This window comes from Pristiophorus japonicus, chromosome 8 (assembly GCF_044704955.1).
Source record: "Pristiophorus japonicus isolate sPriJap1 chromosome 8, sPriJap1.hap1, whole genome shotgun sequence".
Lineage (NCBI taxonomy): Eukaryota > Metazoa > Chordata > Chondrichthyes > Pristiophoridae > Pristiophorus > Pristiophorus japonicus.
The window spans coordinates 4,788,414-4,801,346 of NC_091984.1; the positions used below are offsets into that span (position 1 = coordinate 4,788,414).

The 12,933-nt window shown below is 50.3% G+C and overlaps 1 protein-coding gene across 3 annotated transcripts in view; it reads right to left on the reverse strand.

Annotated features, from left to right (window-relative positions):
- Positions 1-12,933, reverse strand: part of erich3 (glutamate-rich 3) — a 51,299-nt gene that overhangs the window by 26,065 nt on the left and 12,301 nt on the right. For all 3 annotated transcript variants that reach the window (XM_070886481.1, XM_070886480.1, XM_070886478.1), the window contains exons 2-5: positions 6,029-6,122; positions 3,981-4,106; positions 3,471-3,542; positions 2,650-2,778 (exon numbers count right to left, since the gene is read on the reverse strand). In XM_070886481.1, the coding sequence (XP_070742582.1) occupies positions 2,650-2,778; positions 3,471-3,542; positions 3,981-4,106; positions 6,029-6,122 (421 nt within the window). The remainder of the gene's footprint in view (positions 1-2,649; positions 2,779-3,470; positions 3,543-3,980; positions 4,107-6,028; positions 6,123-12,933) is intronic.

Here is a 12,933-nt window from a genome sequence, read left to right on the forward strand (position 1 = left end):
GAACTCTCTCCCCCAAAAGCTGTTGTGGCTGGGGGTCAATTGAAAATGTTCAAAACTGAGATTGACAGATTTTTGTTGGGCAAGGGTATTAAGGATTTTTTATTAATTCCTGGGATGTGGGTGTCGCTGGCAAGGCCGGCATTTATTGCCCATCCCTAAATGCCCCTTGAGAAGGTGGTGGTGAGCCGCCCTCTTGAACCGCTGCAGTCCGTGTGGTGAAGGTGCTCCCACAGTGCTGTTCCTCCCCAATAATACAGAACAGACAAGATCTAATTGAATGGCATAAAAGGCTCGAGGGGCTGCACGGCCTCCTCCTGTCCCTGTGACATAATTAGGAGCCAGACCATGAGACAGCCGAGGCTCACTGTCAGAGGTCAAATAAGGTCAATTGGGGGTAAAGTGGACGAGTGAAATTACCTCAGAGGGAGGTCATTCGGCCCATGCTCTGCCATTGGCTGGCTTCTCAGAACCCAAACATTGGCTGAATGTTGAGTGAGCACCGTCGGGAGTAGACTCGGGACCTGGAGACCAACTTGCATTGCTTCCGTCAGAGACACTCGGTTGTGCTTCACTGCCGAGCAGCCTCTGATGTCCAACTGAACACGGATTCGCTCAACCCGACCCCCCACCCCACCCCCCCCCCCCTACCCTGGCCGCCCGTGCTGCCGCGCATCGCTCCCCACTGCCCCCGCGCTGCTGCAACCCTCCGGGAGGTCCAGAGAATGCTGGGAAAACGAACGTCTCCTCGGCCACCAGGTTCTCAACAACGCCCCTCACCAACTCCCGCAAGCCCCTTTGGGCCCTCGCGCGCAACCTCCCATAACCCGACGTCAACCCTGATCATCCTTGCAGAGCCGAATGGAGCTCACAAGAAGTCACGGACCCGACGTGGAACATCCCCAACCTCGATCCCCCGTGAAGCTTAGAATCAGTGAGCAAGGCTGTAAAAAGCAAACCAGACACTGGGGTCTACTTCTAGAGGTTATAGAACTGAAACCTTTTGATAGAGTGGATGCAGAGAGAATGTTTCCACTTGTGGGGAAGAGCATAACCATCAATATAAGACAGTCACTAATAAATCCAATGGGGAATTCAGGAGAAACTTCTTTACCCAGAGAGCGGTGAGAATGTGGAACTCGCTGCCACAGGGAGGGGTTGAAGCAAATAGTATCGATGCATTTAAGGGGAGGCTGGACCAGCATATGAGGGAGAAGGGAATAGAGGGTGATGCCGATAGATTTAGATGAGGAAAGAGGGGAGGAGGCTCGAATGGAGCATAAACGCTGAAATGACCGGTTTCTCTGCCGTATATCCTATGTAATCCATAGAATCACAGAACGGTTACAGATCGGGCCATTCGGCCCATCGAGCCCATGCCGACTCTCAGCTAGACCCACCCCCACTTCCCGCCCTGTCCCCATGGCCCTGCAATTGTTTTTCCTTCAGATAATTAGCTACCTCCCTTTTAAAAGATAAGATGGAGTCTGCCTCCACCACCCTTTCAGGCATTGCATTCCAGATCCTAACCACTCGCTGCGTAAGAAAGTTGTTTTCTCACGTATACTTTGGCTCTTCTGCCTATCACCTTAACTCTGTGTCCTCTGGTTCCCGACCCTTCTGCCACTGGGAACAGCTTCTCTCTACCTACTCTGTCCAGACCCCTCGGGCTTATGGGCCACCCTAAACCCCACACGCACAAACTGCGGCAGGCCCGGATAGCGGATACAACAACGGAGAGTTGAGAACTCCCCAGTGTGCGACGGAGGTCACACAGGACAGCCCGTGGGACATGTAGCGACTCGATGCCCGAGTCACAGATACAGAGGAGGCATCACAGCGATACACTCCACCACTCCTGACCCAATTACCTGGATTAACCACCCATTACAGTTGTTGCTCTACATCAAGCATACAAAATAATGAATCACAGACTTGGTCAGGGTCAGTTTCAGCTTGTCCTGCCCCGGTGTAAATGAAAAGATAAAGATTTGCATTTATATAGCGCCTTTCACGGCCACCGGATGTCTCAAAGCGCTTTACAGCCAATGAAGTACTTTTGGAGTGTGGTCACTGTTGTAATGTGGGAAACAAGGCAACTAATTTCCGTACAGCAAGCTCCCACACACAGCAATGTGATAATGAGCAGATAATGTGTTTTTTTTTGGTTATTTTGATTGAGGGATAAATATTGACCCAGGACACGGGGGATAATCCCCCTGTTCTTCATCGAAATAGTGCCATGGGATCTTTTACATGCACCCGAGAGCAGACGGGACCTCGGTTTAACGCCTCATCTGAAAGATGGCCCCTCTGACAGTGCGGCACTCCCTCAGCACTGCACTGGGAGTGTCAGACTAGATTAATGTGCTCGAGTCCCTAGAGTGGGACTTGAACCCACAACCTTGTGACTCAGGTGAGTGCTGCCCACTGAGCCACAGCTGACACTGTGGGGTGTTGATGGCCTGTGAACGGGCTAGGGTCACTCGACTGCTCCAGCCGCCTGGGGTAGGGTCCGGAGACGGACGGACAGAGAGCTCGCCCCTTTAGGCCCTGTATATAGGCGCCATGGGAGGTACTGATAGGGTCCTATTGATTAGTCCCGACCCCCTCCCTCCCGCCGCCAGGAACCCGCGGTGTGTCCGCACTCACCGATGTCGAGGAATCCGACCGATCCACCTCTGGCCCAGAGACACTCCGGGGGAAATTGCGAGGCCCAGTCGGGGGGCGAGGCAAGAGGAATGGGACGATATCTTCATCGGATCTCCGTGCTCGTTCAACCTTCATCAACAACAACAGCTTGCATTCATATAGCGCCTTCAACATTGAAAAACGCCGCTGTGGTGCTTCACACGAGTGTAAATCAGACATAATTTGACACCGAGCCACATGAGATATTAAGGCAGGCGACCAAAAGCTTGGGCAAAGAGGGAGATTTTAAGGAATGTCTTAAAGGAGAGAGAGGTGGAGAGGTTTAGGGAGGGAGGTCCAGAGCTTGGGGCCCAGGCAGCTGAAGGCACGGCCGCCGATGGTGGGAAATTCACAGGTCGGGGAGGGGGAGTGAGCCGGGGGGGGGGGGGGGGGGGGGAGGGGGTGGAGGGGGCCCAGCCAGTCGGGGCCGCAGGGGGCCCAGCCAGTCGGGGCCGCAGGGGGCCCAGCCAGTCGGGGCCGCAGGGGGCCCAGCCAGTCGGGGCCGCAGGGGGCCCAGCCAGTCGGGGCCGCAGGGGGCCCAGCCAGTCGGGGCCGCAGGGGGCCCAGCCAGTCGGGGCCGCAGGGGGCAGTTGTGAACACTTGGAAGGAAGGCGGAGGCCAGGACTCGACTGCAGGATCCAGGGAGAGGCTGTAACTGGGAGACGCAAGGTTGAGATCGAATCGACCGAGGGAAACCATCTTCCCCTGTGTTTTCACCCCACGGACCCAAAACAAAAATTACCAGGCTTCAAAACCAAAGAAGTACGAGAAAGAAAGGGAACCTTAATCCTCTGGATACGTTCTCTCTTGGCAAAATCTTCCAACCGCTTTTTGATTTCGAGCTGGTGGTGCCGCTGGGACAAGAGAGAAGAGGAAATCGGTCAGCAGAAAGATTCATCCCACGCTGCTTTCTCAGGCACTAAACATCAAATATAAAACATGCATCTCTATAGCGCCTTTCACAACCCCAGGTCTCGTAGTGCTTTACAGCCAATGAAGCACTTTTTGACGTGTGGTCACTATTGTAATGTGGGAAACGCGGCAGCCAATTTGCGCACAGCAAGCTCCCACAACCAGCAATGTGATAATGATCAGATAATGTGTTTTAGTGATGTTGGTTGAGGGTTAAATGTTGCCCCCAGGACGGACGAGGTGGGGGAGGGGAGAGACGGGATGGACGAGGGCGGGGGGGGGGGGGGGGGGTGTGAAGTGACAGGCCGGGGGAGGGGCGGAGTGATCAGCAGTCTGGGGGCGGGTGCTCGGCCCTAGCTAGCGACATGCTCGCTGTGTACCTCCATGTCGAGCACCTTGTGGAATATGGCCTGAGCCAGGCTCTCCCGCACATACTTCTGGTGATCTTTTCGAACGATGTTGAGGCGATATTCTCTCTCGGACACAATCCTTCCATTCCTTGTGACCTAGACAGGAAAACATTGATTACAAAAAAACATCAAAAGTAGAACCATTCGGCTCCAATCGATGACTTTAGAAGCCATTTATGTGACCAACGTCGTGTGGCGTCCTGCAGTGATAATATTAAATGTATTATGACCCACACAGACTGTACAGCCCAGAAACAGGCCATTGGGCCCACCGCTCCGTGCCGGGGTTTATGCCCCACCGCTCCGTGCCGGGGTTTATGCCCCACCGCTCCGTGCCGGGGTTTATGCCCCACCGCTCCGTGCCGGGGTTTATGCCCCACCGCTCCGTGCCGGGGTTTATGCTCCACACCAGCCCCCTCCCACCCCTCTCCATCTCACCCTATCCCCATATTCCCTTCTCCCTCATGTGTTTATCCAGCTTCCCCTTAAATACATCGATACTATTCGCCTCAACCCCTCCCTGTGGCAGCGAGTTCCACATTCTCACCCCTCTGGGTAAAGACGACGGCTTTTCTCGCAGTGAGGGAGGCTAAAGCTCGGAGAATGGACGCCTTTCCACTTGACCAAAATCAACATCAAGTGCATCGTTCCCTCCCCTTCATCCCAACATCAACCCCAATCGCCATTCTTATGTTCTCCGTGCGAACCTTCCCACACCCCTCGATTGAGGGGAAAACTTTGCCCGGTGGTCACATGCTTCTCCACCTCTACCCGGTCGAACCCCTTCAGAATTGTAAAGGCCTCTGTTCGGGCGCCCCGCGGCCTGTTGGGCCTTTCCTGATCGTTCAAATCGCTCAGTTCCGCTCTCATTGCGACTCTCTACAAAATGGCGGCTGCGTTCATGCTCGCTCACCCGTACGGCCTGACCCGCGTGATGTCCGGCTTCCGCTGGGATCGCCACTTCGTCAATGGGAAGGTAAGTCGGACTTCACACTGCATGAACTACTTATAAATCTATCACTAATGAGCAAGATCCATTGGTCGTAAAGCATCGGGCGTGTTCAACATCGAATGTACAGCTCAGAAACAGGCCATTCGGCCCCACTGCTCAGTGCTGGTGTATATTCTCCACACCAGCCTCTGCCCACCCTGTTCTCACTGGGAGAGAGAAGGTTGGGAGGTGCCCTGATTGATGTTTTCAGCATTCTAAAGGGCCTGGATAATGTGGCCCGTGACCAGCTGTCTCACCGTGTCCACAACAGGAGACGCAGAGGGCACGCCTTGAACTTAAAGGGCAAATTCTAAACTAATCTGGGCAAACAATATTTCAGTGAGCGAGTTGTCAATCTATGGAACAGGCTCCCGAGGGAGACAGTGGGCGCAGTTAGCATTGATTCATTCAAAGGTGAATGAGATCGATTTCCCCCAGAAAAGACCATTTAGTGCCGCAGTAACGGAGTAATTTGGGACGTGCCGTGTGGTGAGTGTAGGGAGCTCGGGAGGAACAGGGGACTTTGGGCCTCTGGTTCCCAAAGCTCTCCCCCACTGGGGGACTCCTCGCCTCGTGCTGGGTCTGTTTTAGACTCATTGATGGAGATCGATCGCTGGGATTGGTCAATAACCCCATTATCGGTGGAGCATGTGACTACCACGATGGCAGAAGGTGAACGAGATGGACCCTGGCACAAAAGCAAAATACTGCGGATGCTGGAAATCGGAAATACAAACAGAAACTGCCGGAAACACTCAGCGGGGCGGGGCAGTATCTGAGGAGAGAGAAACAGAGTCAACGTTTCAGGTCGATGACCCTGCGTCGGAGCTGGTCTGGACGAAGGGGGTCGTTGACCTGGAACATGAACTCGGTTCATCTCTCCACAGGTGCTGCCTGACAGAGATGGACTTTAGTCTTCCGCCATCGAGCCATCCCTCGGTTTCTATTGTTGTTGATAATCTGGGGCACTGCAGAGCAGCGGGGATCGGGAGCCAATCGGCGGAGCGCGACACTATTTGGCACCTACCAGTCCCACTCGCTGCAGGTGCCTCCGAATCCTGGTGTTGTTGAAATATCCCGTCAAGTGTTTGTCCGTCAGGCTGTTGTAGGTGGCCAGCGGTCTGCAAGACAACGTATTGTCGGGTCAACCCTTTGAAACCAGCCTGCATCCCATTCGGACCACAGCGAATGGCTTGTCGAACTGGTTCGTACAACAGCCCTCTGTTCCACGACACCGGGGAGGCATTAATCCATTTAAATTCCCAATGGAGACTGAGAGGAGGAGAAATTTCTTCTCTGATGATTGGGGCAGAGAATTCCACAGATTTACACAGAGCTGTGGAGGCTGGGTCATTGAATATATTTAAGGTGGAGATAGACAGATTTTTGAGCAATAAGGGAATAAAGGAGTATGGGGAGTGGGTGGGGAAGTGGAGCTGAGCCCATGATCAGATCAGCCATGATCGTATTGAATGGCGGAGCAGGCTCGAGGGGCCAAATGGCCTACTCCTATTTCTTATGAATATTGGGAAGACCAAAGCCATTGCCCTTCAGTCCCCGCCACAAACTCCGTTCCCCAGCCACTGACTCCATCCCTCTCCCCAACTTCTGTCTGAGGCTCAACCAGGCTGTTCGCTGGCTTTGTCACATGTACGCGGCAGAACTGAAAGCGCCTGGTTCCACCTCCGTAACATCGCACGTCTCCGCCCCTGCCTCAGCTCATCTGCTGCTGGAGCCCTCATCCATGCCTTTATCTCTAGACTTGACTATTCCAACACACTCCTGGCCGGCCTCCCACATTCTACCCTACGTGAACTGGAGCTGATCCAAAACTCGGCTGCCCGTGTCCTAACTCGCACCAAGTCCCGCTCACCCATCAACCCCTGTGCTCGCCGACCTACATTGGCTCCCGGTTAAGCAATGCCTCAATTTAAAAATTCTCATCCTTGTTTTCAAATCCCTCCATGGTCCTCACCCCCTCCCTAGCTCTGTAATCTCCTCCAGCCCCACAACCCACACCCCCCCCCCCCTCCCCACCCTCCAAGATGTCTGAGCTCCTCTAATTCTGCCCTCCTGAGCATCTCTGATTATAATCGCTCCACCATCGGTGGCCGTGCCTTCTGTTGCCCAGGCCCCAAGCTCTGGAACTCCCTCCCTAAACCTCTCTGCCTCTCCTTCAAGACGCTCCTTAAAACCTACCTTTCTGACCAAGCTTTTGGTCACCTGCGCTAATTTCTATTTATGCGGTTCGATGTCAAATTTTTTAATCTCATAATACTCCTGTGAAGCAACTTGGGACGTTTCACTACGTTAAAGGCGTTATATAAATAAAAGTTGTTGTTGCTGTTTATTTTAAACAGGTAAATGCCCGGGTTAAGACAGTAGAGGGAGAGAAGTTGAATGGACACCTTAAGGCCCATGCACTAATATCACCCAACAATAACTTCAATGTTGTATTATTGTAATTATCGACTCTACTATTCCAACACTCTCCTGTAACAGCCGACAGACACAATGGGTCGAATGGCCTCCTTCTGTGCCACATATTTCTACGACTTCTACCCTCCATCAACTTGAGCTCGTCCAAAACTCTGCTGCCCATATCCCAACTCGCACCAAGTCCCGTTTAATCTCATTTAAATGTTATTTAACCAAAAGGGTACAAAAATAATGACATTATGCCGTTAACGTAGCCAGAGGCTGAGGCAAAGGAGAAGATATCCACTTTGCTCAGAAGAATGGAAAAGCAGAATATTTTTACAAAGGAGAGAGATGAGTAAGTGTTGGTGTTCAGAGGGATTGGATGTCCTTGTACATCAATCACAAAGTTAACATGCAGGTACAGCAAGCCAATTGGAAAAGGAAATGGCACTTTGGCCTTTATTGTAAAGGGGGTTGGAGCTCAAGAGTAAGGAAGTCGTACGACAATGGTACAGGGCCTTGGTAAGACCACACCTGGAGTACTGCGCATATTTTTGGTCTCCTTATCCAAGGAAGGATGTGCTTGTTTTAGAGGTGAAGGTTCACCAGACTGACTCCTGGGATGAAAGGGCTGCCTTATGAGGAGAGATTGAGTAGATTGGGTCTACACTCTCTGGAGTTTAGAAGAATGAGAGATTTGGTCTTAAAGGAGGAGGAAGTGGTGGAGGGGCGGAGAGGTTTAGGGAGGGAGTTCCAGAGCTTGGGGCCCAGGCAGCTGAAGGCACGGCCACCGATGGTGGAGCGATTAAAAATGCGGATGCGCAAGAGGTCAGCATTGGAGGAGTGCAGAGATCTCGGGGGGGGGAGGGATTAGAGAAATAGGGAGCGGCCAGGCCATGGAGGGATTTGAAAACAAGCCGTGTTAAATAATAGCAGGTTTTAATGAACACAGTCAATTCTGGTGAAGAAAGACTTGCATTTAGATAGCGCCTTTCACCACCTCAGTACGGCTGAAAGCGCTTAACAGCCAATGAAGGACGTTTTGAAGCATAGTCGCTGTTGTAATGTAGGAAACACGGCAACCAATTTGCACAATGCAAGCTTCCACAAATAGTAATGTGATAATAACCAGATATTCTGTTTTTAGTCATGTTGGTTGAGGGATAAATATTGAACACTGGGGATAACTCCCCTGCTTTTCTTTAAAATAGTCCACACGAGGGGGCAGATGAGGCTTCGGTTTAAATAGCTCATCCGAAAGACAGCACCTCTGACAGTGCGGCGCTCCCTCAGTGCCGCCCCCCCCTCAGTACTGCCCCTCCGGCAGTGCGGCACTCCCTCAGTGCCGCCCCTCCCTCAGTGCAGCTTCAAATTCTGGTTTAGGCCTTATACCTAAAATCTCCAGAACCTTAAAATTTGAGCCAGGCCGTTCGGGGGTGATGTCAGGAATCACCTCTTCATACAAAGGGCAGTGGGAATCTGGAACTCTCTCCCACGGAAAGCTGTTGGGGCTGAAGATCAATTGATAGTTCCAAAACTGAGATTGAAAGATTTCTGGTTGGTCAGGGTATTAAGGGTTACGGAACCAAGAAGGGGCGATGGAGTTAAGACTGAGATCAGCCACGATTTCACTGAATATAGACTCGAGGGGCTGAACGGCCTCCTCCTGTCCCAATGGGGGAAAGAATGACTCCAACTAAGCAGTGATGCAAAAATAACAGAAAGAGATGGATAATAATTTGGTTCAGAATTTTAATTAACGATTTGTTTTTTAATTAACTGCCTAATTGGGCAACAGTTCCCCGAGAACCTCACAACCTCACACTCTTAACCACTGAGCCTTTCACAAGCCAGCACCTGGGCCTTTTAATGAGGTACCTGGCCACATTAGCAGCTCTGCATTTGCCAGCCCATGTATAACCCAGTGACAGGTCGTGTGCATCTGTGCTGGCACAGGGAATTCTTTTTCTAAGCTGTAGCATTTCCTTATTCATACAGGTAACTGCGGCCAAGGACATACTCATTTTTGCACAGTGGAATGCGCACATTCATGGATTTCCCACTGGACAATTTACATGAATGTATGCGAGAGAAGATAAAGACAGTACTTGCATTTATACATGACCTCAGGACATAACACAAGAACATAAGAATTAGGAGCAGGAATAGGCCATACGGCCCATTAAGCCCACTCCGGCATTTAATAAGATCATGGCTGATCTGATCTTGGCCTCAACTCCACTTCCCTGCCCGCTCCCCATGACCCTTGACTCCCTTATCATTCAAAAATCTGTCTATCTCCGCCTTAAATATATTTAATGCCCCAGCCTCCACAGCTCCCTGGGGCAGAGAATTCCACAGATTTACAACCCTCTGAGAGAAGAAATTCTTCCTCATCCCCTTCTTCTGAAGCTATGTCCCCCTTAGTTCTAGATTTCCCCCCCCCCCCCCCCCGAGGGGAAACATCCTCTCTGCATCTATCCAGTCGAGCCCCCTCAGAATCTTATACATTTCTATAAGATCGCCTTTCATTCTTCTAAACCCCAGAGTTTAGGCCTAACCTGCTCAACGTTTCACACCCCAAAGCTTTTCGAAACCAATTACGCACTTCGCGAAGTGTAGCCACTGTTATGGGAGCTTGCTGTGCGCAAACCGGCTGCTGCATTTCCCACATTACAACAGTGACGACACTTCAAAAAGGTACTCCATTGGCTGTGAAGTGCTTTGGGATGTCCGGTGGTCGTGAAAGGCGCTTATAGAAATAATCAAAAAGCTATTGGGATGCTGGCCTTTATATCTCGAGGACTGGAACACCAGGGGGTAGAGGTTATGCTGCAGCTGTACAAAGCCCTGGTTAGACCACACCTGGAGCACTGTGAGCCGTTCTGGGCACCACACCTTAGGGAGGGTATATTGACCGTGGAGGGAGCACAGTGTGGGTTTACCAGAATGATACCCGGACTCCAAGGGTTAAGCAACGAGGAGAGATTACACAAACGAGGGTTGTATTCCCTGGAATTTAGAAGGTTAAGGTGTGATCTGATGGAAGTTTTCAGGATAGGGTAGAGAGAGAGTAACTATTTCCACTGGTCGAGGAGTCTCGGACTAGGGGCAAAATGTAAAAATTAGAGCCAGGCCTTTCAGGAGTGAAATTAGGAAACACTTCTACACACAAAGGTGGTAGAAGTTTTGAACTCTCTTCCGCAAATGGCAATTGATGCTGGATCAATTCTTAATGTCAAATCTGAGAGCGATAGCTTTGTGTTAACCAAAGGTATTAAGGGATATGGGCCAAAGGCGGGTATATGGAGTTAGGTCACAGATCAGCCCATGATCTCATTGAATGGCAGAACAGGCTAAATGGCCTCCTCCTGTTCCGATGTTCCTATAAATGCAGTCATTCTATTTATAAGCTAATAGACAATCCACAGACAGCTTGTGTTTTTCTGGTAGTGAACCCTTTGTGGCCTAAATTGAACGCTGTAGCAACATCGAAATATGAAATCAGCCCAAGAATCCCTACTGGGCCAGAGGAGCCAATATCTGAAAAAGGTGACAATCAAAACACAATCATAGAACCATAGAAATGTACAGCACGGACGGAGGCCATTCGGCCCATCGTGTCCGTGCCGGCCGACCAAGAGCTACCCAGCCTAATCCCACTTTCCAGCTCTAGGTCCGTAGCCCTGTAGGTTACGGCACTTCAAGTGCACATCCAAGTACTTTTTAAATGTGGTGAGGGTTTCTGCCTCTACCACCCTTTCAGGCAGTGAGTTCCAGACCCCCACCACCCTCTGGGTGAAGACATTTCCCCTCAACTGCCCTCTAAACCTCCCCCAATTACTTTAAATCTATGCCCCCTGGTTGTTGACCCCTCTGCCAAGGGAAACAGGTCCTTCCTATCCACTCTATCCAGGGCCCTCATAATTTTATACACCTCAATCAAGTCTCCCCTCAGCCTCCTCTGTTCCAAAGAAAACAGACCCAGCATCTCCAATCCTTCCTTATTGCCAAAATTCTCCAGAACATTCTTGTAAATCTCCTCTGCACCTTTTCCAGTGCAATCACATCTTTCCTGTAATGTGGTGACCAGAACTGCACGCAGTACTCCAGCTGTAGACTAACCAGTGATTTATGCAGTTCAAGCATAACCTCCTTGCTCTTGTATTCAATACCTCGACTAATAAAGACAAGTATTCCATATGCCTTCTTAACCACCTTATCTACCTGGCCTGCTACCTTCAGGGATCTGTGGACCTGCACTCCAAGGTCCCTTTGTTTCTCTATACTTTTCAGTGTTGTACCATTTAATGTGTAATTCCTTGCCTTGTTAGACCCCCCGAAATGCATTACCTCACACTTATCCGGATTGAATTCCATTTGCCACTGTTCTGCCCACCTGACCAGTTCATTGATATCTTCCTGCAGTCCACAGCTTTCTTCATTATCAACCACACGCCCGATTTTAGTATCATCTGCAAACTTCTTAATCATACCAACATCCAAGTCATTGATTATATACCACAAAAAGCAAGGGACCCAGCACTGAGCCCTGCGCAACCCCACTGTATACAGCCTTCCAGTCACAAAAATACCCATCAACCATTACCCTTTGCTTCCTGCCTCCGAGCCAATTTTGGATCCAACTTGCCACTTTGCCCTGGATCCCATGGGCTTTTATTTTCGTGACCAGTCTGTCATGTGGGACCTCATCAAAAGCTTTACTAAAATCCATATACACTACATCATATGCACTGCCCTCATCAACCTTCCTCGTTACCTCCTCGAAAAATTCAATCAAGTTAGTCAGACACGACCTTCCCTTGACAAATCCATGCTGACTGCCCCTGATTAATCCATGTCTTTCCAAATGAAGATTTATCCTGTCACTCAGAATATTTTCCAATAATTTTCCCACCAGAGGTTAGACTGAATGGTCTGTAATTACTCGGTCTATCCCTGCCTCCCTTTTTAAACAAGGGTACCACATTAGCAGTCCTCCAGTCCTCTGGCACCACACCTGTAGCCAGAGAGGACTGGAAAATGATGGTCAGAGCCTCTGCAATTTCTTCTTTTGCTTCTCTTGACAGCCTGGGATCCATTTCATCCGGGCCTGGGGATTTATCTACTTTCAAAGCTGCTAAGCCCCTTAATACTTCCTCTCTCACTATGGTTACCTCGTCTAATATTTCACACTCCTCCTTCCTCATTGCAAAGTCTGCATCGCCCCTCTCTTTTGTGAAAACAGATGCACAGTATTCATTAAGAATCATACCAAAGTCTTCTGCCTCCACACACAGATTTCCTTTATGGTCTCTAATAGGCCCCACTCTTTCTCTTAATGTATTTATAAAACATCTTTGGGTTTTCCCTGATCTTATTTGCCAACATTCTTTCATGCTCTCTCATTGCTTTCCTGATATCTTTTATAATTGCACCCCTGCACTTCTTATACTCCTCTAGAGTTTCTGCAGTGTTGAGTTCTCAGTATCTGTCATAAGCTTCCCTTTT